At 43.7% G+C, this 25,860-nt stretch overlaps 1 protein-coding gene across 1 annotated transcript; it reads left to right on the forward strand.

The window, feature by feature from the left end:
- The first annotated feature begins 372 nt into the window (after positions 1 to 372).
- On the forward strand, positions 373 to 25,485 carry LOC131234551 (uncharacterized). The gene is made up of 9 exons (XM_058231489.1): positions 373 to 627; positions 5,824 to 6,240; positions 6,460 to 6,622; positions 6,959 to 7,200; positions 7,431 to 8,461; positions 22,438 to 22,808; positions 23,128 to 23,391; positions 24,373 to 24,578; positions 24,687 to 25,485. The coding sequence occupies exons 1-9, from the start codon at positions 373 to 375 to the stop codon at positions 25,383 to 25,385; spliced, it is 3,648 nt and encodes a 1,215-aa protein (XP_058087472.1). The 3' UTR covers positions 25,386 to 25,485.
- Positions 25,486 to 25,860: the final 375 nt, after the last annotated feature.

Genomic DNA, 25,860 nt, shown 5'->3' on the forward strand with positions numbered 1-25,860 from the left:
GAGAAGACGCACCTCAGTACATTCCAAACGAGGTATATTCAGTACATTCCAAACAAGGTATCTGCACTGGATGGCCATTTTTCAATATGAGCCGCTCTTACCATGCCCCACCATCATGAATATACACTGGAATTCTCTCCTGCATCTCTCTCTCTCTCTCTCTCTCTCTCTCTCTCTCTCTCTCTCTCTCTCTCTCTCTCTCTCTCTCTCTCTCTCTCTCTCTCTCTCTCTCTCTCTCTCTTGGAATTCTCTCCTGCATCTCTCTCTCTCTCTCTCTCTCTCTCTCTCTCTCTCTCTCTCTCTCTCTCTCTCTCTCTCTCTCTCTCTCTCTCTCCACTCTAGTACTGAATCTTTGAGTTGGGTCACAGAAATATGGCCAAAACAAGCGAAGTTGATGGAGTTTGCGGTAGGGACGGCTATGATGCTGTTGTTGTGGGGTCCGGCTACGGTGGGTCTGTCGCAGCGTGCCGTATGTCAATGGCTGGCATCAAGGTGTGTTTGATCGAGAAAGGACGGAGGTGGGAAGCGCAGGACTTCCCGACAAACAGTTTTCAGATCATATCGACGGTGAGGATGGAAAACAGGAACTGGGGCATCAGCTTCGGACCCAAGGATGGTTTGTTTCAGGTGCATTTCCATGGCGATCTAGATTTCTTATTTTTAGCTATTGTTGTCTTTGTTATGGATTCACCACCATATATGAAGTTGTGGTGCATCACTCACCGTACGCGTATGCATGCTGTACGGGAATCTTGACCGTCTATATCATGGCTACCATTGGATTGCATCAGTGCCTGTAGCATAAAATTGCTATTTTGCACATGAATTTTGATCACTGAACATATTTTATTAACCATTCATTTGTTAGTTACCAAATGGACGGTTAGTATTATTTAATCTGTGTGATTCTATGGTTAAGATTCTATCCATGATAGGACCTACGGTTTGGATGGTTTGAGTTGACTTGCGTGCATGTCACATGAATTAAGTATGATTATGATACACGGGGACTTGGAAAATGGTGGTGAACTGTCACGATGGTCTTATCATAAAACTAGTACAAGAATGGCAGGGAAGCGGATTACCCGGTGCCTCTTCCACCACCGTTACCTGGCTAAAGACGAGCGCGACTTGGCTGCTACTTCGGAACCAGCGACGTAGATGGGAACTCGACCTAAGGGCCCACCTCGATATATGATTGTATATCCACGCCGTCCATCTGTTTTTTCATCTTATTTTAGAGAATGCTTGGAAACGTGAAGCAGATATAATTTCAGGTGGACCACACTGCAGGAAACAGTGATCATTGAACGTCCACCATTAAAACTTCATAGTGTTCACCGTAATGTCTAATGACCATCCAATTTGTTGATAATGTCACACAGAGCTGGATGAATGGAAAAAACAAATTTCAGCTTGATCCAAAACTTTTGTGGCCCACAAAAGGTTTAGAATGGTTGATAGACACTATTTCCTGTGATGTAGTCCACCTGAAAGTTTTATTTTCTTTATTTTGGAGAATCTAACCTTAAAAAATCCGGGAAAAACAGATGAACGGCGTGGGTAAGAAATGCATACATCTATGTAGGCCCTATGGTCAGGTACCACCCACTTCGCTGGTTCGGGGTGTGGCAACTCGCTGGATACAGACGGCGGGGTTCTTCGGGGCCCACCGTGGCCGTCCATTCATTTTGAAAAAACATTCCAGGTGATTAGCCCAAAAATGAGACAGATGGAATGCCTAAGTGTACCACACCAAAGGAAATATCGGGGATGGAACGAACGCCTTCCCTTTGTCCATATCTATGTGACCTTATAAACAGGTCGGATGGCAATTAACATCACGGTGGGCCCTTGGAAGGTTTCAACGGTGAGGTCATTGTCACCACTCCGTCCTGTGGTGTGGTCTACTAGACCCTTCAATCTCCCTCCTCCTTGGAATTATGTCCTGAAATGATCTTTTAAAATTGATGGACAGCTGCGATAAAACAGATATACCACGGTGGGCCCCAGGAGCCCCGACAGGACCGTCCGTCTGTAGCTAGGTCCCAGTGGGGTAGTACCGAATCCACGTGCATAGGAGTTAGCCCTGGTGTAAAATCATGCAATCAGATTGTGAAAGCAATCTTGACCATCCAAATTGAAGTCCATGATTATGTGGTCAATATTTTTCAGATAGGTTTGATGTTTGCATGAGCAGCCAATGAATGTTCGTTGGATCTTTTTTGTGTTTTTTTCATGGGATTTTGGCCGTACTAACATAAAAGTTTGAGGAAATTACCTAACGAGATTCACCCTTTCAAATATCCTAAGAGCGGCCTTCTGATAACCTTCTGTAAGTTACTTGGACCAAAATGCCCTTGTCCTTTTTTTTTTTCCAGTAAAAAGTATATTCATATATATTATTCTGAACAAAACTTACATTTCCTGTCTTCCTAGGAAAAAAAAAAGGACCTCTAGAAGACCTATCGTAACAACATCTGGACCAATCGGATCTGAAAAACAAAAAAAAAAGGGCAAACAGCTAAAATGAAACTGAAAAACCACCACCTCTCCCTAATGGTTCCTAGACCAATCCTACTAAGAAAATAAGCCCATGCATCTGTTAGGGGAGGTCGCCTCATGAACTGCTACAAAAACGAGATTATCCAAAGAAAATGCCCTTTTCCTTGTTTCAGTAGTCATATAGCTTTTTATGGAATAAAAAGTTACATCGTATTTAATGCTAAGAAAGTGATGTGTACAGAACCCTTTTTTGCCCGTGGGCAAGGACCAAACTAGTGGGGCCCGCATTGATGTTTGCGTATAATCCATGCCACCAATCCTTTTTGCAGTGTCATTTTAGGGCTAGGACCTAAATATCAGCCTTAGCCAGAGCTCATGTGGGCCACATAATAGAAAATAATAGTGACAATGGAACCCACCATTGAAACTTTTTAGGCTCATTGTGATGCTTGTTAGAAGTGGACACTGCCCAAGTTAAGACTTTTTGGGCCCACGGCGAGCAAGCCGACAAGGTGGACGGAATAAATCACCCCATTGTGGGCCTTAGACCATATCATTTTATGGGTAAGGCCCAAATATCAGCCTGATCCAGCGCTCGTGTGGGCCAGAAAATAGAAAATAATGGTGGGGCACATTGATGTATGTGTATAATCTATGCCGCTCATCCTTTTTGGGCCCATGGTGAGCTAGCAGACAAGGTAGACGGAACAGATCACCCTATTATGGGTCTTAAATGATTGTACCAATCACTATCCTTTCATTTGGTAGTAAAGGAAGTGAACATGCAACAAGCGCGACCCATATAACATGATAACTACGATTCATAACAACTATAACCCATATAACATGACAACCATGACCCATATAACATGCAAACCACGACCCATATAACATGACAATCACGACTCTTATAACATGACAATCACGATCCATGACAACTGCAACCTATATAACATGACAATGATGACATATATAACATGACAACCACGACCCTTGCAAATCACGACCCATATGGGACCCATATTGCTACTCCATTATAACCGCGACTCATATAATAGGACAACCACGACCTGTATAACATGATAACTACGACTCATTACAACTACAACCCATATAACATGACAACCATGACCTATACTTCATGACAACCACGACCCTTACCGCATTATAACCAACTGCTACTATACAGATATCGTTTGCACGACTATGGTGTGACTTGCACAAACTTGGTGAGTACATGAGATAAATGATATCTACGTATGTCATATACTAACTTTGATGGATGGTAAGGATCTTACGTGTACCAACTTGGTAAGTACATGGGATAAACGATATCTACTTATGTCATGTACTAACTTTAATGGATGGTAAGGATCTTATGTGCAAGTCACGTCATCGTCATCCATATATAGCCACATAGGACGTAGTTGGCATATAGGTCGTAATTATCATGTTATATGGGTCGTGGTTCTCATGTTATATGGGTCATAGTTCTCATTTCCTGCTTCCAGATTGTATGACAACCACGACCCTTTCCTCATGACAACCACGACCCTTATCACATTACAAACATGACCCTCATGGTTGTCATGTTATATGGGTCGTGGTTCTCATTTCCTGCTCCCAGATTGCATGACAACCACGACCCTTACCACATTACAACCACGACCCTCATGGTTGTCATGTTATATGGGTCATTGTTCTCATTTCCTGCTCTAAGATTGCATGACAACCACGACCCTTACCTCATGACAACCACAACCCTTACAACATTACAACCACGACCTTCATGGTTGTCATATTATATGGGTCGTGGTTCTCATTTCCTACTCCCAGATTGTATGACAACCATGACCCTTACCTCATGACAATCACAACCCTTACAAAATTACAACCACGACCCTCGCGGTTGTCATGTTAATGGGTCGTGGTCCTCATTTCTTACTCCCAGATTGTATGACAACCACGACCCATACATGCACATAAGATCTTTACCGTTCATTAAAATTAAAAAAGTAGCGTGTCAATCCGTACCAAAGCTAGCCTGGCGTTTTTCAAATATGAGATGACTATTGATAGACTGCAGGAGCAGGAAATGCAGGCTATATGGGTCGTGGTTGTCATGTTATATAGGTCGTGGTTGTCATATTATATAGGTCATGGTTGTCATGTTATATGTGTCGTGGTTTGCATGGATCGTAGTTGCCATATTATATGGGTCATGGTTATCATGTTGCCTGGATTGTGGGTGTGGTTTTTAACGTGTTCACTTCCTTATCTACCAAACCATTGGTATCATAAGTTAAGGCCCACATGGGGTGATCTAATCCATCCACCCTATCGACTAGCTCGTTCCACTTTCTCGACTAATATCTGGGCCTTATATATGACACGGGAAAAAGGATCGGCGACATGAATTATGGACAACATGGATGTCTTACTCCTAAAATGACACGGCATGAATTATGGACGGCATGGATGCCTTACCCCTAAAATGACATGATAAAAAGAATGGGCGGCATGAATTATGGATGGCATGGATGAAACACATACATCATGGTAGGGCCTACAGAGCACCGAGCACCAGCCATTGCCTGGTGACATAGGGGAGTAGCCAATTTGTCACTTTCTCGGGAGAGTAGTCATTCCATTTCTCCAGGACCGTACGACTTCTGAACCAAGGACAGGGGCACTTTGGTCCAAGTAATTTACAGAAGCTTGTCAGAAGGCCACTCTTAGGATATTTGAAAGGTTGAATCTCATTAGATAATTTGGCCAACCTTCAAGGTCAGTACGGACAAAATCCTTTTTTTTTTTTTTTTTTTTATAAGTGCGTTGGAACGGTATAGATGCGACCTTCGTAGTATCCCAACGCAAATAGGAGCACAGTAACATATGATGCTCTCATAGTACTGGATCATTTCTCATAATACATCATTACGTGAATAATAAAAGGATAGCAGCATCGTGTTTATCTCATGATAAGGAAGAATCAGGTGACTCTTGCTCATCCCCAAGAGTACTCTAACTTGCTACTGCGCAGTATTCCATGCATGTGGGGCCATGGTACACCTATCCAAACCGTTGATCATATGGGGCCCGCCACCAACGGGTGGGACCTTGGAAATCTCCGAGTTTGGTAGATCCTAGTCGTTCATCTATTCAAAAGCCACCACATCCAAAGGCAGCTGGGATTTTCAAATACTGAAAATTTCATCCACCATCCAACATGGGGCCTATAAGATGAACAGTTTGGATAACAGAATCATGGAATCCTCAAAGAATTCAAATATGAAGCTGAGATGTTAATGGCCGCAGATCCATGAGCAAGACGATTCATTAGCAGGAACGGTCTGTGGGCTCGGTGGAGGATCGTTGGTGAATGCTGGTGTGATGGTATCGACACCGGTCCGTGCCAGACGGGACCCGAAATGGCCAAAGGAATGGCAGCATGACTGGGAAATCTGTGAAATATCAGCATTGGGAATGCTGAGGCCACAGAGTATTCCACTGGAATTTGGCAATTCTAGAGTCATGAGAGGAATATCCGATGAAATCGAAGACTGCAGCAAGAATTCGATCAAGCTAAGTGTGAATTTTGGCCAGGAGGTGGGGCCCAGTCCGATGGGATCACAGCCGTTGGATAAATGCTTAGCGTGTGGTAATTGCATGTCAGGATGTCCTTACAATGCCAAGAACTCATTAGACAAGAACTACTTGGCGACGGCGATTCAGGCAAGCAGCTCATCTATGTGTGTGAGAAATCCTGATCATTCATCAGGTAGGGTACTCTTTGTATGTGCCATGGCCCAAAAATAGGCTGCCTGATCATTAGATAGGGCATATGATGGGGCCAACCAGATGAACAGCCTGGATCTCTTACACACATACTATTTCCTTGGTTTTGGTGAATAGCTGTTCTGATGCAACTGTTGGTGTGTTTATCAATCGCAGGCTGGATGTACAGTGATAACAGAATGTCAAGTTCAGTATGTGGTGAAAAACCCAGATGACGATTTCCAAGATGACAGTAGGATCGGTGGAAATCAACGGCGAAGATGGCGAGTCTACTTGGATGATCTCGAATATGTATACTGTGATTTTGTGGTTCTTTCAGGTATGATTTTAATCCAACCACTCATCGGCATCACACAGATCACAGGCTTGCTAAGAACACATGGGCTCATGGATCACACATGCCAATGTGGCACACGTGTAGGAGATCCTAGCCTTTGCCAGAGATCAGTTCAATCCGCTCATCAGCTAGACCAAAAGGATATGGACAGTTTCAAAAACTTGACCAGCTGTCTACATTCAACATACACGCGTGGCCCACCAGATGGGCGGAATGTGTGGCTGCGATCGTACAAGTTGTTGCATGTTCTGTTAGAATCTTGTTTGAATGGTTGAAATCAAGCGGCTCAGATTAATAGAAATCGTGTTTTTTCTATAGCCGGAGTTCTGGGGACGGCGCAGATACTCTTCCAATCAGAAAGGAGAGGTTTGAGGCTCTCAGAGAGGCTCGGTTTCGGATTCAGCTGCAATGGGAACAATGTAGCCTACGTCGCCGGAAGCTCTGCACCGTTGAATGCTTATGGACTGAATAAGAAGCAATTCTCAACCATTCCTTTCCAAGATCGGCCCGGCCCAGTGATCTCTTCATCATACACTTCTTCTCTGGGGTTCACAATTCAGGTAGAACCCTTCATTACCTCTTAATCATGACCCAATTTTATTTTATTTTTTGGGGCCAGTGACATATGGGCAGTAAGGCCCACCTGATCAATGATGTAGATCTAGCACACGTGCAAATCCACTTAGATTGGTTCACATAACAGGTGGGGCCTACTAATATGTTTATGGCCTTCTTCTACTTAGGTGGACCAGCTATTCAACGGATAAAAACATTTGGGTGTTTTGTGCAGAGTGCAGTGCTTCCAACATCATATCCTTACTTGCTATTTAAGGGGATCTCAACGTATGGATGGCCCACTTGTTACTGGTTCTTACACGGTGTGATCGACAAGTTGAAGTATATGGTGGGCCTGAAAGCTAGCCAAGCAATGGTGTTCAACTTAATAGGGCATGACACCAGTGATGGGAGAATTACATTAGACAAATCAACGGACAGGATCTGTTTCACTCCTCCCCACGATCCACTGCTTCCCTGGAAAATCCAGGCACTTCAGAAGCTCACAAAGAGGATAGGAGGGATCTTGTTCATGTCGAGGAACCGCAGCACTTCGGTGCACCTCTTAGGAGGGTGCAATGTAGCATCTGACCCTTCACATGGAGTATGCAATCCAAGTGGTCAGGTTTTCGATCCGAACGGTCCATCCGATACGGTCCACCCTGGACTATACGTCTGTGATGCCTCCTTGATCCCTTGCTCAGTTGGAATCAATCCTTGCCTTACTATTGCTACGGCCGCAGAACACGTTAGTAAGCACTTGGTGCAAGATATTCTGAAGTATAAGAGCTTGAATCAGAGTCCCATTCAATTTAGTGTCGCAGAACCAATCATTCCCATTGATTTACATGATTTGAAGTTCAGCGACAAAGTTGTGGATTCGATGCTAGTGGCAGGAACTGATGGAAAATCAGATGTGCGGTTGAGATCTTCAGATGAAGTGTCCATGTTGAGGAGGGAAGACAGTGCAGTCATGTTTAGAGAGACCATGAGAGGCTATGTAGGGGGAATGCCATGTACAGCTTATCTTGAAATGAAGATGAACTCAGGCGGTTCGAGTGGCTGTGATGAAGGGAACACAGCAGCTGGTGGGCCACACTCGCTCCTGAGAGGAAAGGTTGGTGGGTATGTCGTATTTCCAGCCGTTGAGAAGGATAAGCTATATATTGTAGATGGGAAGGTGGATCTTTGCAGCATAGACCGTCAAACTCCGTATACGCAATGCATGCAGTACCGTCTGCTACTAGCGACGGCCTCCGGTTCAAGGTAAGAAAATTCCATTATCAGATGTCATTGAGATGCTGTTTTTCTGTGATTTTCATGGCAGATGTGTTTATTTATCTGCACCATTGGTCTTGTGGGTCATCATGTTGGGCGGCCAGGCCATCTGATCAATGCAAGCTTCGACATTGGATATGGCCCATGGCTCATTTTATCTAACCGTCCATTTTCAGGACAGTGATTGGATGGATACATGGCTTGATTTTCCTGCTTTCTGGGCTATATGGTCCATCTACATTTATTTTTTATTTTTTTTAAGAAAGAGGGACAGAGCTGCAATTCATTGAATCAGCTGAAGACTGTACAATATGTCAAGTGGGCCTCGACAAAAAGGTTCCGGGCCTCACTCCTCATGAGTAGAATTAAAGCAGAAGAAAAGAAAAAGGTGCGCCCAGGATCCCGATCAAGGGAGTCTGAGACACCCAATTCCAGCATTGTCTAGGACGACAGTGCCCCTCACCGGCCTGGGCAGGGCCGACCAGGAGTCATAAATTCTGTTTGGGACACCATTGCTAGCCTGTCTCGCCAAGGCATCAGCCGCCGAGTTCCCCTTCCTTGGAATGTGATTAAATTTGGTGTTGAGTCTCCCACGCAGTTGCTTGATTGCTCCGATGATATACCAGATATTCCAGGAGCAGGAGTCATAGGGGTCACCAATCGCATTCACCAAAATTTGGGAGTGAGTCTCGACCATAATGTTAGGCAGCCCCAGCTTGAAACAAAGAGTTAGACCATCAGGCATGGCTTAAGCTTCCGCAGCCATGTTAGTAGAGCGGCCGTAAAATCTGTGAAAAGCGAAAATAGTCCTCCCGTGGTGATCTCTGCAGATACCACCACCACCACTCTCCCCCAGGTTGCCCGTTGAAGAACCATCTACGTTAAGCTTCAACCAACCGGGGGGGTGGGGTTCGTCCACTTTACTATGGTTGGGTTACCTGGGAACTTAGTAGCAGCAGATGGGATTCGCAAAGAGCTGAGAACAATGGAATCAGCCAAAGAGAGTCTATCTGGAGCTGAAACAGTGGGACCGACTTCTCTTAACCATCTAGAGACGTTAGAGATTATCAGAGGAGCGGACATATGACGATCGTCGAAGCATGCTGAGTTTCGGTTTATCCAGATGTTGAGGGTCAAATATTTCATATTAGACCCCAGTTATTGCCTAGATTTACAAACATGGAACTGTTTAACTGTCCGATTTAATCGTGTTTGTGATGGAAGGTACATTTGCAAGCTTGGACCGAAACAGGGTGCTAAAAGTTGAGATTTAATGCTCAGAATTCACTAAAGCAAGGGACGGACCCTAGGAGACCAAGATCGACGGATTTACATGCCAGATATCCGAGAAAATCGAGAAACTAAATCTCAAATGTCCTGAATGACGTCTAGAATGCAAGATCACAGGGTTCCCACCATCCATTCAGCTCGAAACTTCATATATAGTATGAAGACCATACATTAACCGTACATGTCAAATTTTAACCACTGGATCATTGTGAAAGTAGGCTAACGGACAGATCAACCCATGAATATCTGATTTAGGGCCCACCTGATCGCTGGATACGCTTCAATTTTGGACTCAACGTCTTAAATGAGCTGGAAAAATCGATGGACGGATCAGATTTCGTACATACATCAAGGTGGGACCCAATTTACATAAGTGGGGTGCACAAAGACTGTGCACTTGCCGTGCACCAAGAAAGTGAAGTCGGTCAACATGGTGTTGACTGACTACAATTCAAAAATGGCAGTGTCATTCCCTGTTTGAAACAGGGACCTGCGGTCCTCACTTGTGGGCCATCATCACGGTTCGGAAGTCCAATCCGAACCGTCAGTTAGAATCACAGGGTCCATATTACTCGGGGCTAGGTGTCGAAACTTTAAGAAGATAGCAAGAACGATGTCCCAACCATTCCAAAGGCAGAATCACTGCCGCAAGATCGATCAAGTGGGACGCATCAAGGGCGATCCAAAACAATGCTTTTCTGAACTAAATTCCAAGAGGAATTCGGTGAACGGCGTGGATTTCTTCACAGACTTCAATAAAGGGTCCCACCAAGCATCAGCGCAACTGTTTACGCAGAAGGCTCTGCGTCTGATAAACGCGGTCGCTGTGGGCCGTTCTCCTATCATGGTCAGGATCGGATTGAAGATCTGCACCGTCCATCTTGTGGGGATGAGGAACTAAACCAAAGCCTTGAAGATCTTTCACCGATCAGCAAGATCAGCAAGGATGGAGTGCATCGTCTAAATCCCTGCGTAAACAGACTAGCGGAGAGTGTTTCACCGACAGAAAAGCTTTATAAAAAGGGAAGGCAGTCGTGGAGACGGGAGCATCTTGGTGTGAAGCAGCCGTGGAGGCATAATTCAAGAGAAAGAGAGTATTTATCCTAATCATGTTGCTAGGCTAAACCTCTTAGCTAGGGCTAAGAGGTGAAGCTTGTAGCGTAATAAGAGACTTTTTGCTTGTGTCTTTTGTTTAAATTGAACTGATGTTGATCTTGATTTAATTAAGGGAATGTTTTCAATTTTTAATGGTTTGTTGTGACTAAAATTACAATGGATCTGCAATAGCTTTGAGCATGTTCCTTTCCTTATTTTGATTATGATGTCAGGAAGCCCTGCTGTTCACCATCGTCTCCTGGGCATGGTCGGATTACGGTACCCTTCTTAACCTTCATACATCTTATGATTGGTTGTTAATTAGTTTAATTCTGTTGTTTGCTTTGTCTCCTGGGCATGGTTTGGTGATGGAATCCATTCTAATTCATATATCTTTCATCTCTTGAAAACTATATCAAAGAAAGTTCAGTTCGATTTCCATGGTTACACCCTTCAACTAGATGAAGATGAGACTCTAAGTCCAATTGAGTTCTTGAAGCAGGCATAAGATCTCCATGATCTCTACAAGTGGATCCTCTGAATCTCTAGTTTCCTACCTTTGAATTCTCTAAATTTTAGATAAATATTTCACCATTATTCCTTAATTTTATTTGATTTAGATTTCATCTTATTCTAGTTCTAGTTTTGGTTATTTTCAGATTACGTATAGGTTTCAGTCCCTTGGGATTCGACCTCGGTCTCACCGAGTTTATTACTACATCACAACCCTATACTTGGGAGTGAACACCAGATTTCCTAGGAAATGAGGCTGGGAGCGAGACCCGTGAGGAAGGAAACTCTATACCTGCGACTGGCTCTGTTGGACCAATAGAGGAAACGCTGAAGGATAGACAGGTTTAGCATGAAAGGGACATCGAAGAGCCTTTCAAAATGGCCCCACACATCTGTTGCAACTCTACTGCGGCTGAATAGGTGGTCCAAATCTTCCACAAACCAAAGGCCTTGGCGATCGCGAGAATGAGGTTGCTGAACGTCAGTATGCAATTAAGGAGAGGTGGCATTCATGGGAATAAAAACGGCCAACCCGCAGCATTCACCTTTCGAAGCCATAGCAATCCCAATTTTTTGGATAGAAGCATCAGCTGGGACTGCACCATGAAGAATCTTCCAGCTAAAATGGCCATTTTTGGAGGGAGCACAGCATTCCAAATCCATCTAGTCAAAGGGAGGGTGGGGTGCTGAGGTCGGATGGTGTTCTAGGTCGATTTGAGAGAGAATGATCCAGAGGCGGACAGGTCCCAGATCAGTTTGTCCTTCCTGTTAGTAATGGTGATGTGGGCTGATTGAACACTACACAAAGCATTAGGGGAAAGAATGCTCTCAAGAGCTGACCTCAGGTTGGCATCATGAGAAAGGCTGTAGTCTCTAACAGATAGCTTCAGCAAAGATGGGGGAATTGAAGTAGTGGTTGAGCCAAGGAGCAAGCCTCGATCTCCTTGTCCAGTTCGAAGTCCAGAAATTGATGATACCTTCTCTAACCATCCATCTGGAGTGCAGTAGAGGAAATTCGAGATTTCTAAAGATTGGCTTCCAGACTGAAGAGCCGGCGTTTCCATCCATACCTCGGTTGCACAGCAACTTCTGAAGATATTTAGCAGAGAATAAGCCGGCCCAAAGGGACGTGCCCTGAAGTAGATGCCAACCCATCTTGATGCGGAATGCACGCATGACGTCGTCTAATCATCTGATACCATGACCGCCCTCGGATAGGGGAGTGCAAACCGTGGTCCATTTGACCCAGTGCCTTCTGTTCCCATGTTCTGACTTGCCCCAAAAGAAGTTAGCAATTACTCTTTCAATTGCTTTTAAGACCGCTTTAGGGATGGGAATAGCCAAGAGCATGTGGATGGGGATGCTGGACAGAACATGTTTGATAAGAATGAGCTTTGCCGTCGGGTTGAGAAGCTTTGCTTTCCATCCCTCAATCTTGGAGGTGATCTTTTGGGTCAATTGGTGAAACAATGTACCATGGACTCTACCTTTTGTGAGAGGGACGCCCAAGTAAATTGTTAGAAGAGGAGTATGCCTGAATCCTGTTGAGTTGCTCAGCTTCCAGGACTTGCTCCTGGTTGATTTCTTTAGCAAGATAAACAAAGCCTTGGATTTATTCACCTTCTGACCAGAGATTAATTCGTAGCTCCTAATAAAGCTCCTAATAAATGAGATGAGAGATCATACATTAGACATCCTACCATTAAGAAAAAGAACAGCGTCATCAGCAAAAAACAGGTAGGTGATCATGGGGTAGGTCCTAAGGAGCTTGTAGGGCTGGCATCTCCTAGAGGAGAATAGGCTTGAGAGGCCCCTACTGAAGACTTCAGCTACCAAAATGAATATGGAAGGGGAAAGCGGGTCTCCCTGCCTGAGACCACGGCCTGATTCAAAGAAACCAAAGCTTCGACCATTAATAATGACTAAGAACCATATGTTGGTCCAGCACCTCTGAATGCAGTTGATCCATCGCTTGTCGAAGCCAAATTTCTGAAGGACTTGGGAGATGAAGCCCCATTCAAGGCGATCATTGGCCTTTTCCATATCAATTTTTAGGATTAAGTTGCCTCCATAAACAGGCCTGTCAATCTCGTGGACCATCTCTCTGGCTATAGCAATATTCTCTACAATTGATCTCCCTTTGACAAAGGCTGCTTATTCGGGAGAGATCAAGCCTAGGAGGATGGGAGCTAACCTATTTGCCAAAATCTTGGAAAAGATCTTCATTATGCAGTTGCATAGGCATATGGGCCGAAAATCGGTGATGAATTCTGAGGTCTTCTTCTTAGGAATGAGGCAGATCGATGTGCATTGGAAGGCTCCAGGAATCGGACCACCATTGATGAAGTCTTTGGCTGCTTGAAAGAGGTCGTTGCCAATAACATCCTAGCATGAGGAATAGAACGAGCCTCTAAAGCCATCCGGACGTGGGGCACTGTCGACAGGTATAGAGAGAGCAGCCACTTTGACTTCCTCCAACGTTAGAGGAAGCAACAGACCCCTGTTCATTTGTTCTGTAAGCAGGAATGGGATGCATTCCATGATTTCGTCATTGAATGAGGATACTTTAGAGGTGAATAAAGAGCTGAAGTACTGTTCAGCTTCAGTAGCGATATCCTCAATTTTCTTCAAAATTTCGCCTGTAGTCCTTTTTAGTTTTTTAATTTCCAATCTCCTACGATTATCAATCACCGAGTCATAGAAAAATCTAGTGTTTCTATCACCTTTCGCTAGCCAGTTGTTCCGAGACTTTTACTTCCAAAAAATTTCCTCGTAGAGATATGCCTTTTTGAGTTTAGCTTGAGCCTGGTTGAGGGAGATTGTATCCGCTTCGGATCTAGAAGATTGAAGTTGAAGTTCAGCCCTGATTACATTTGTTTCTGCCATTTGGACATTCCAAGTAACGTCACCGAAAACGTTTTTGTTCCACGATCTCAAGGCTGATTTAAGGATTTTCATCTTAATATGGAGTTTATTGTAACGCCCCGACTTTTCAAGACCCGAGTATATGACCCGTGTCCCAAAAGCCCGAGTGTTAACTTTAAAGGATGGTCAAATTCGAGTGTACATTTTTTTTCTTCATCAAAGTAAGCAAATGAGCGTAGTGTAGACAAATCGATATAAAGGAAAATTTCATTATCATTCAAATTTACAAGAAACTGCCTATAATGACTTATACAAACCAATGTCTCTGAATTTAATAAGTACAAGATTTATAAGAATTTAATACATGAAGAATAGCGGAAAGCATATAAATATAAGCCACAAGATCATGCAGCTTCTCCAGGTAAATACAGCCATGCATCCCAGGCAATCATACCATGCTCCTCATCAAGTCTGAACATATGTATCACTAAAGTCACCTGTACTACCTGTACGGTTGTATATTTGATGGATGAGTGGCCAACTCAGTGTGAATTTTCCTCAAGATTACACACCGCTGTATTAGGTAAGAAATAGTATAAAACATCCAGACAACCAAAACAGAGTAAATGCAGTCTTATTAGGTGCATGGATGCATGAATGCAATCATCGACCCGAGTAAATCATCCGGACGGTCGGTGCCCCAGGAAAAACATCCAGACAGGCAATGGGGTCGTCACCCAAGGATGTGACTGGTCATCAGCGCAACACGCAGCGTAATCGTATGGGCATGAGTAATCCAAGTCATCATCATAAATCGATCGGCTAGTCATTAGTGCAACACGCGGCGTAATCGTATGGGCATAATGATCCAAGCCGTCGTAGTATGTCATGCATGCATGATTAGCCAAGTCATTATTAGTCCATTTACAACCAGCTAATTTAGATAAGCTCAAAGGTCACTACGAGGAGCACATGGCCCAGCGTAGGCCGACAGCTCGGGCATAGTGTCCCATTACCACCATCCCCGGCTCATGAAGCTACCATCTTAGGATGTTTAATGGAAACCCATCGACTAGTGGCCAATCATATTACAGTATATGGAGCTTACCATCGCATGGTTGCACAGTATAAAACATCGAACCCATATAGGAAAAATACCAAAACAAAGTCACATAGGGCGATATCAAACAAGCCACATAGGGCGAGTATCAAAACCATGCGATAAAAGACCATCCTTGAAAACCATTAGACACAACAACCCTAAATGGTAGGCCCACATCAATGATCCATTTAGACCACTACTCAATAACCACTAAGTCGAAGGTCCATTTTAATCACAACTAGTCGGGTTACATCCCAAGTATGGGTGTACATTTATAGGTGGGGGTTTCCCACTAATGTACCAGTTTAAAGTCCATAAGCAATACACAAATAATCCACAAGCATGAACAAATATACAAGATGAACATTAAGCAGGCAATATAGCAATTCAATTTCCACCAGCTAACACGCGATTATAAGAGAGAGATATCAATTATAGTTTTTAATAAAAACTATAACTTAAGCTAATGAGAAGATGGAAAGCTCAAGGGGAAGAAATCATCACCCTATACTTTGGATCGCCTTCTAGTGTCGCTAAGTGTTTGCGCCCTTAGAATCGAATCCTACCAAGATCATGAATTTGTACAATCAGATCCAAGTTCTATACGTTACCTAGATTTAAGATCACGAGCTAGGGTTTGAGTTATCTATCTTAGGTTTTAACGTAGAATTAGGGTTTTTGTCTTAAAGTTTAGTTTTAGGCTTTGCTTAGGGGTTGAAACCTAATAATTAATTTATAATAATATTAGAGGGGATGATAAGTAGTAATTGTCGGTTAATACTAACACACTATCCATGGTTAGGGTATTGACCTATAGTTTAGACCGCTTAAGTTTAGGATTTCATCCTCAAGTTTTAAATTTTTGGATTTTATTTCTAATGGATGTAATAACAATATTAGTAACGTTACTAATTAAAAATTGCAACTTAGTAACGGCTAATGGTGTATAGTCAATCGAAATGCTAATAATACTAATAATTTCAGGCGATCATTAATATTAACAACATACTTAATATTAGCTAAGGAGGCGCTAATAGGTATTGCAATGAAATAAATAGTACGCTCTAATCTCCAAAGGTAATATTTAAGAATGATAAAATGACACACTAAGATTTAATAATCGTAATTTGTCTGTAATGACTAACATTAGTATAGGTAATTTACTAATAGTTAATCATGCTTAATATTCATAATCCTACTAATGATAATAATGCTGACATTGACTGTTACAACAGATAGAAAATTATAGCAATATTATTAATAACGAAATAACTAATGATGAATCTGAATGTTCTCACCTTGATGACTCGGTTGACGACATTCATACGGGATGGAGCATGTTAAGGGTCGAGGTCCTAGATAGCCCGAACCATAAGTAGTTTGTAGGCTAAGCTCGGCCCAAATTTGTGGCCGAGCTCGATTCAGATTTTAGCCCAAAGAATGGCTGTATTCGGCCCAAACCTGGTTAATTTCTTTTTAGCCCGGATTACAGCCCACCTAAGGCTGATCTCAGCCCAGAACGTGGCCCATATCAGGGGCTGCACTCAGCCCACGACACAGCCTAGACTAGTGGCTGGGACCCAGCTGAGTCAAGTTGGTGCAGCCGTACCAACCCCACTCTCTTTCTCTCCCTTCTATCTACTTCTCCTCCATCTTCTCTTCTTCTCTCCGCTAGAGGTCCAGCAACGCTGACTCAGACAGGGCCCATCCAACGTGCCCATGCTCCGACCCAACCCAAGACTTTTTCTTCCTCTTTCCCCTGATCTCTCCTTTTCCTTTCTTTCTTTGTGGCTAGTGGGTATAGCAACACCACTGGAGTGTTGGAGTCGGATCTGAACCCAACCCAACACATCCACCCTAGCCGTGACTCAGCCTGACTCGCGTACAATAGCTGAGTCCTGGTGGTGCAGCTGCATGGTCTCTCTCTCTCTCTCTCTCTCTCTCTCTCTCTCTCTCTCTCTCTCTCTCTCTCTCTCTCTCTCGCTCCCTGTTTTTCTTCTCCCTCACTCCTTTCTTTTCTCTCTCTTTCTTCTCCTTCCCTTCTTTCCTTTCTCCTTCCTCTGCTGGAAACCCAGCGAGGCACGAACTGGCCCAACTCGGACTGCGGCTCGGTGTAGCTTTGAACGAGGAAGATGACCGAGCTAAAATGGTGGATTCGTATGTGAAGCTTCTTCCTCCAATTCGCTCCTTTTAGATGATTCCTATGGGTCTTAGAAAGCTTTCAGATAGGCTTTTTCAAAGCTCAAGGAAGGTTAGAGTGGTGGTTTTGAGTTTGGAAGGAAACAGCTGTTTTTTTTTAATGCGGCTGCTAGAAATGGATGAGGGTAACCTACTGCTCGATCCATACCATTTTATTAGCTAACCCTAAGATCCCAGCACCGTCGGATCAGTAACAGATGGCTTAGATTTGTTCTGACTGAAACCGCTTGTAAATCTGGTGGGTAGGATGGAAATCGTAGTGGTTTTGAAGCCCTAAACCACAGCTAGAATGGACGGCCGAGATGTACCCGGATTGAGGGCTAAGATGAGAGGTTTTCTCCTCACACGGATCACCCTCGTGGCAACAGCAGGAGACAGTTTCCGTTTTTGGAAACTGATGTGTTTGTAGAGATGGTTTGCAGTGAAGATAGTGTGTCCATGTGCACAATAAAATCTGTTATGACCATTGGGTTTTGGTCAGGCGGAGCTCCCTGACACGATAGACGGTTTGGATTAGAGATCCGACTTCATTTGGTGGGCCACCGATCAAAATCTCAAGGACGTCATCCGTCCGTTGCCAACGCTGAAGGAAGGAAAGGAAATTTCTCCTTTAAGAAAGCTTGGTCAAGGTAGTTTTGATTGCCTTTGCAGGTACGGTGCACAATGAGTGCATCCACTGTGGTGCACATGCGATGAAGGTGTGGGGTCCATCGTGATGATTGTGAAAAACCTACTTTGTCCATTCCATTTGGGAGTCCCCAGGCAGGGCCTGGGATCAAAGATCAGGCTGATGAATGTCCAGGTGGGGCCCACAACTTTATTTGTAGTCCTAAAGGTGGTTTCCCGTCAATCTAGTGGTCGGATGATTCCGAAATTGGACGTCAATGGTTAAAAGGTCCTAATGGTCCATTTGTAAATTTTTCATCACATATTACTAACAAATACTAATGTTAATATAGACTTCATTACTTTTGTATATTACTTATAATTAAAATAATTAAAATCTCATACACATATATACATATAATTTCTAATATTAACATGCTACTATTTACATGCTATTAATCACGTATTTATTAATATATAATTCCCAATATACAATATCCTATTACACATGTATGGATTGAAAATTGTACAATATCTCTTTTAAAATCTCATTATTAAATAATATATCATCTTATTAAAATATCTTATAGTTTTTGTATATAATATTTAATGCTACGTTGATATTTATAATTCAATTATACTCCGTAAAATTATTATCCATCATGCTTAGTTAATATAATATTATTTTCATAATACTTTATGTACATTAAATATACTTTATTTTCATAATATTATTTTTCAATGGTCAGATTTAAACTAGGATGAACGTAAGTGCTTACTTAGGTCTGGCTTGTATTTATGCTAATCTTGGTTATACGGTAACACCCGAGTACTGGAAAGTACGGGGTGTTACATTTATGCATAGGGGAGGCGTGGATTTCTCTGTTCCAGCAAGCCTTGACCATTTCTAGGAAACCAGCATGCTGCTTACATGCGTTGGAATTTAAACGGCCGACGAAAATTAGCTGCGTCGGACTGGAAGGATAATAGAATTGGAGAGTGGTCCGTCATGGTTCTAGAAAGATGGTCGACTTTGCATCCAGGGAGGGAACGCATCCATTCAGAACTGAATATGATCCGGTCTAGCCTTGCCCATTTGCGGCTTGTGCCAGATCAGTTGTTACACCAAGTGAATGGGGAGCTCGAAAAACCAGCATCGATTAGCCTTGCATCGTTAACTACATCCCTGAAGTCAGTCATTGCTGCCGTTATCTGCAAAATGCCTCCCAGTCTTTCATTTGGGGAGAGGGTGGTGTTGAAATCCTCACAAACCAGCCAAGGGCCCCCTGATGGCATTAGAAGAGCTCCTCAGCTCGTCCCAGAGGAGCTTCCTCTAGTCTCCATTACAGCTCGCACAAACAATTGAAATGAAGAAAGGGAATGGCAGGGAATTCCCTAAGATAGATATGGTGATACATTGCCTGGACACACAAATGGTTTGAATCTGAAGATGGCTTTTGGCGAGGATCCAGATCTTGTTTTCCACTGCTTCTTCATTGATCTGATTAACAAATCCCAGTCTGGCAGCAACCACCGCTCATTTGGAGTCCCTGATCATAGGCTCTTGAAGGAGAAGCAGCTCGATGTTGTGTTTATGAATCAGGCATTTCAGGAAGCGAATGGTTGGCATGTTGGCTACCCCTCTCACATTCCACAAGAGGAGACTAATCATCAGCAACCCAACCCTTGCACCTAGCCCGAGTCTTAAAACTCCTCAACCTCTGACTTGTGCATTTAAAACGTTTTGTTTTCGAAATTCTTTTGCTTCGACTTGGAGTTGGAGGAGTCTGGATCTTCCTACTGGAGACTATCGCTAGAGATGAAAGTATCCGTTTCAAGCATCGATGATCTCCCCTGTAGGTCTACCCATAAATTGATTGCCTCGTGAGCTGGATTATTCCCAGGAAGTCCCAGAGAAGGGAGCTGATTGTCAACAGATTTCAGGGTATCAGGAGGTTGTTGGTGGCATTGTTGGTCCATGTTCTGCTTAGAATACCTGATTGTGCCCACTTCATGACTTGGTGTTGGAGAATTGCAGATGGTACCTGACTTAGGTATCATAGTCGTTAGGGAGGAATCATGTAGTCTGATAGAGTGTGATTTGGTTGTTTCCCGAGCAGCAGAGACTTCCAGGAACTGGTCCTTAATGCTGGATAACCAATCTTCCCAGGCCACCATCATGTCAGGCGTCGGCAGTTTCCATTGTAAGGGAGTGGAAGGACATCCTGAGAGTTGGTTGGGCAGGATGGAATTTCGGAGAAGAGCTTGCTCATTACTCAGTTGGGGTCTCCTCCTGTCAGATGGGGAGAGTTGTTGCTGGTCACTACAGAGCAATGGTCCAAGAGCTTCCGGTCTGACGGGCGGATGCTGATTGCAAGTTTTTCGACTATCCCTGGGATTCAGAGGATGAGGGAGGTGGTGGTAGCCAGAATCTTGAGAATGCTGAGAGGAGATTAACGTGCAGTGGCCTTGACTAATGTTGGCGTCCATCTAGGGAGTCACTTGAGTTGCTTGCTGATGTGTTAGATGTGGATTTTGAGGAGGTGGCATGACAGGTAATAGCATAAGGAGGGGGGGTGGTTCACAATTCACTGATTGCAGGTGGGGGTTGGTCGTCGGTTCTTCCACTGAGACACTCTGTCGAGCAGGTAGGATGCATCTGATGTGATTGGCTTCTGCAGCATCAGAGTTTCGTTCCCTTGTTACTTGATTTTCTATTTCGGAGCTGTGTTGATTTGCAAATGATCGGACTACCCATTGTTTCGTCGTTTCCTTAGCGTTGGTAATGGATGCAGCTCCATGAGTTTGATTCTCACCGGATGAGTGAACAGCTTCAAAGTAGGCATAGACAGAGAAGGGTTTTCCATCAACAAGCAGGTTAATGGTTCTGAATTGAGGGTCGTTAGGGTGCGGGATGATCTTAGCATGGGCGAACAGCAGTTATGACTTGTCATCTATTTGCGATCTAAGTCTAAGACAAACCCCATGCGTTCGGCTATGCTACCGACTGTGTGCTCGTTGCAAGCATGGATGAGAATGCCTTCAATATGTATCCAGATGCCTGCACCCGGCGTGTGCATTGTGGGGCTCCAAGGTCTGACGTTGTGGAGACCCAACTTCTGATGCAGTGTCCTATTCCTTGAGAAGGTAGCATCTTCCCTAGTTTCAAAGTTTATAAGGAAAGATGAAGCGGAGATACGAAAGGTGTCTACCAGGTGGAGTGGGGATGCAGGGGAACACAAATGTTCCTGAATGGCTGGTGAGATGTTATTGGTGCCTAAGGCGTCGCCAACAATGGTGTGGGTTAAGGTAGCCCTTCCTTAATCAGAGATCCATTTAGGGACTATAACTGAGAGGTTCGGTGTGGGAGGGCTAGGCAAGCACAGAGCATCTTTGAAAGACGTTGGATGGGAGGACGGTTGATGTTGTGGTGCCATCCATGCCTGCGGGTGTTGTTTCTCAGAAGTTGGGCGTTGAGGCTGTGGGTGGGCACCCAGGTACGTGGTCTTTGAGGTGAGAAGTTTCCTTATGTAGGGGGTCCATGGATTTGACAGAAGGACGAGAGGGTGGAGATCGTTGTTCGGCATCCTTCACAACCATATGATGCCTGGCTAGGAATCGATCATGGAGCAATTGCTTTGCCGTATTGGCATCGTCCTGGCGTTGGAATCTGATGAACGCATATCCTCTGCTCCTTCCAGATGTTTTGAATCTAGGAATGTAGATATCTGAAATGTCCCCAAATTAGCCAAAACGCGTTTTAAGATCATCCTCAGAGACGGTGAAGGCAAGGTTGCCTATGAAAATGTTGTGGCCCCCCGATTGTCATCTTGGACGCCGAACCGGTAGCCAATCTCCATCCATTTGGCTCCAATCAAATCCAGGCAGATTAAGGGGATTTGTCCATGATCGTTAGAAGCACAACAGATCTGCCTCTTCTCCCCGCGCTCGGTCGGTGCGAACAGCTCGGCGGGATGCCTACCGGCGACAGCAGAAATTCAAAATTCAAAAAAGTTGAGCTGCAACAACCTTGTCCATGTAGGAAGTTTAATTTACAAAATTATGATCACCATAGCTCTTTTTAGATATCCTCAATTAAAGATAAAGAAAAATAAACTAAATGAACCCATTGCCACTATCCTTAGTTCAAGAACTCAGACCATGTATTTTCCAATATTTTCTGGTCCATCTACATGATTTTCCACAATATCAACAGTTCGGATATCCATACACATGGTTGAGATCTTTTGGTGAACAGCATATTCGAATCTAAGAATCATCTATGGCATTGCAGATACATCCTTGAGGGGAGGAAGATCATGAATCCATATCTCCTGGCATCTTATGCTTGGAGAGAATCTACGACGCTGCACGTCAGTTTCAAGATGGTCCATCAAACGGATGGTCCTGATAAGAGAAGGTGCGGCAGTTCAAGAACGGAACAATTGAATCTCACAGGGGAGCTTCATTTATCAATGATGGATCTACTAATGTGCTTGATTAGCATGAGAGGGAGCCAGAGATGGAAGTTTCTATACCTTTTTTTACAAAGCCTCTGTAGAACATACATCACTCAACGGCCGCGATCGATCCATGAGGAATTCAAACACTTAGACATGAATCAGAGAGCTTACCCTCCTTGCATTCTTCATGAGATAACAACAGGTATTTGAAAATAAACATTTCCTTTTGGTGTGATCTCATGGTGGTTCTGAAACTCAGCTAAGTCGAGTCAGCTATCCGAATTGACTCGACTCGGTTGAACTTTGAGTTGGGTGACCTTTCTTTGAGTCCGAGTCAGCTTATGATGGTTTCTCATGACTGGTGGACTGAACCAAATGGACAGTTCAGATCAACTCATTTAACTACCTATTCGAGTTGACTCGGCCCAATACAACTGAACAATCGAGTCAACTCAGTCTTGCAAACTGGTTCTCATTTTGATCATAAATTTCTCATGGGTATTGACCGTTACATTGTTCAGATGATGGATTTGTTATCAGCTGCAAGCAATGGAAGTGTAATCAGAATGCTTGGAGATCCGACGGTGAGAAGCCACTGCATCCGGTTCTACTGATCAATGGCCATTCTACTGAGAGTTACTGGCTACCAACTGAGTCAAGAGATCTGGTTAGAACTTTAGTAGAAGAAGGATATGAGACATGGCTACTTCAACCAAGGCTACACCCTCTGCACCTTTCGAAGGACTTCACCATCGACGATATCGGAAAGTTCGACATCCCCGCCGGTAAAATTCATAATTCCAAACTTGAATTTTGATACATATAGTACCCCGACCTCGCCATAAGCTCCCGTGAGGTCCAGCTGTGTGGGCCCCACCGTGATGCGTGTCGACCATCAACACCGTGCATTTGATGGGTCCCCTTTAAATTATTGGATATCCCAAAAATCAACTGTATACGGACTCAGGTGGGCCATACCATCTAAAATCATGTGAAGACACCGTTAAAACATAGAAAAGCACTTGGTGGGGCCCACCGGAAATTTTCATGCATCTGAAACTTGGTCTGAACCCTCATCCAACTGGGACACACATAATGGATGGGCTGGATTTGCAAACCACATCTCGGTAGGCCCAAAAAATGATTATGAATGTTTTAATGGTGCACAGCCCCTCTCCACTTCTGTATCTGGTGTGGCCCACAAAAGTCACGGATTGACTTGATTTTTGAGACCTAGTCCCATGAAGGAATATTGCATCTTACTGATGGGGTAGATGCTCGAAACGTATCACGGTGGGGCCCACACAACTCGACCTCATGGGACGGTCCCATAAGCTCGAGCGCATAATACCTTTTCCCATATATATATATATATATATATATATATATATATATATATATATATAAATATATATATATATATCCATTATGTGTATCCCACTTGAAAGAGGGGTCAGACCAAGTTTCAGGCGCATCCAAATTTCAGGTGGGCCCCACCAAGTGCTTTTATATGTTTTAGGCATGTCTTCAGATGATTTTAGATGGTGTGGCCCACTGAAATTATTTGTACGGTTGATTTTTGGGATATCCTATAATTTATAGGGGACCCATCAAATGCATGGTGTTGATGTTAACATACATCATGGTGGGGCCCACACAGCTCGACCTAATGGGGAGTTCCCATGAGCTCGACCGTATAGAACCTTTGAGAGAGAGAGAGAGAGAGAGAGGGATGTGACCACATTATTTTTTCTCTCTTATTGCAGCGATTGCTAAGATGAGGGAGTTGCATGGGCCATCTGTGAAAGTTCATGTGATTGCACACTGCGTGGGAGGATTATCAATTCATATAGCACTCATGGGAGGCCATGTCTCTGCAACCCAAATAGCATCTCTCTCTTGCACTAACTCTTCCATGTTCTTCAAGCTCACTACTTCATCATTAGTTAAGATGAGGCTTCCACTCATTCCTGTAAGCTCTCTCTCTCTCTCTCTCTCTCTCTCTCTCTCTCTCTGGGAGTCGAACATGATGATCCAACTCGGCCATAACCAGGTCTTTCCTGACTCAATCAAATTGCAGATCTCCATGGCGATACTAGGCAAGAACCGAGTCCTATCGATGTTTGCCAACTCCAAGGACAACCTCCGGCACCGCCTCCTGAAAGCCATAGCGAAGCTCATACCGCGCTATGAGCGGTGCACCTGCGACGAGTGTGAGGTCTTCTCGGGCATCTTCGGCAACACGTTCTGGCACGAAAATGTGAGCCCCACCATGCACCAACTTCTCAAGGAAAGCCTACCGATGCTGCCCATGTCCGCCTTCCCCCACCTTAGGAAGATATGCCTGGCGGGCCACATCATCGACTCCAATGGCTGCGATGCTTATCTGATGCATTCCGAGAGGATGGCGGTCCCGACACTATACGTCTCCGGTGGGCGGAACCTTTTGGTGACCCCACAAACCTCGTTTCTTGCTAATCAATACATGAGGTTGCACCAACCTGGGTTCACTCATAGAAGGGTGGTGGTGGATGGTTTTGGACATTCGGACCTTTGGATTGGAGAAGAGTCCTACAAGAGAGTGTTTCCACACATCCTATCACACATGAAACTAGTGGAACAAGGAAGCAATGGGGGTAAGAACATGGAAGAGTCCAAGTTTAATAAGGACTCCTTGTCATGGGCTGACTCAAATGATGGGAATGGAGGATTTGGGCTTTGGGTTTGTTTGATCTCTATATTGGTGTTTTTGTTGTTGATTTTCTTGGGTTTTTACTAGTAAATTGCATTGTTTATGGTTGCATTTGTTTCTGTTGTTGTGATATTCTTTCATATGTTATGAAATCAAGTGTAATATATAAGGCTGTAATTTATAGTGAAACAAGTGAGAATGTCCTTCTTGTCGATTTTCTCAGGAGATTTTTAAAACTTGAAGATTTTCTTAGGATATTATTATGAAAATATTGCGAAAAATAAAAATATTTATTATAAATTAATAAAAAAAAGTACACTTTTAAATCCAGAAGTTATGGTCCACTCAGAGGATTAACTTCCAAACCTATTAAGTACGAATGGGAAATAAATCCAGCCCTTCCAATGGTTATTACTAATAAGAGGATCATCTAGTGCAAAAATCAGTCCTAACTCCTCACGTGGACCATACTACAGAAAACAAGGTCTAGATGTTGCTAGATAGATATATACAAATATGATCCACGTACTCAAAGAGTAGTGCGTGAGGCAATCCTGGTGAT

Source organism: Magnolia sinica, chromosome 19, assembly GCF_029962835.1.
Source record: "Magnolia sinica isolate HGM2019 chromosome 19, MsV1, whole genome shotgun sequence".
Taxonomy (NCBI): Eukaryota; Viridiplantae; Streptophyta; class Magnoliopsida; order Magnoliales; family Magnoliaceae; genus Magnolia; species Magnolia sinica.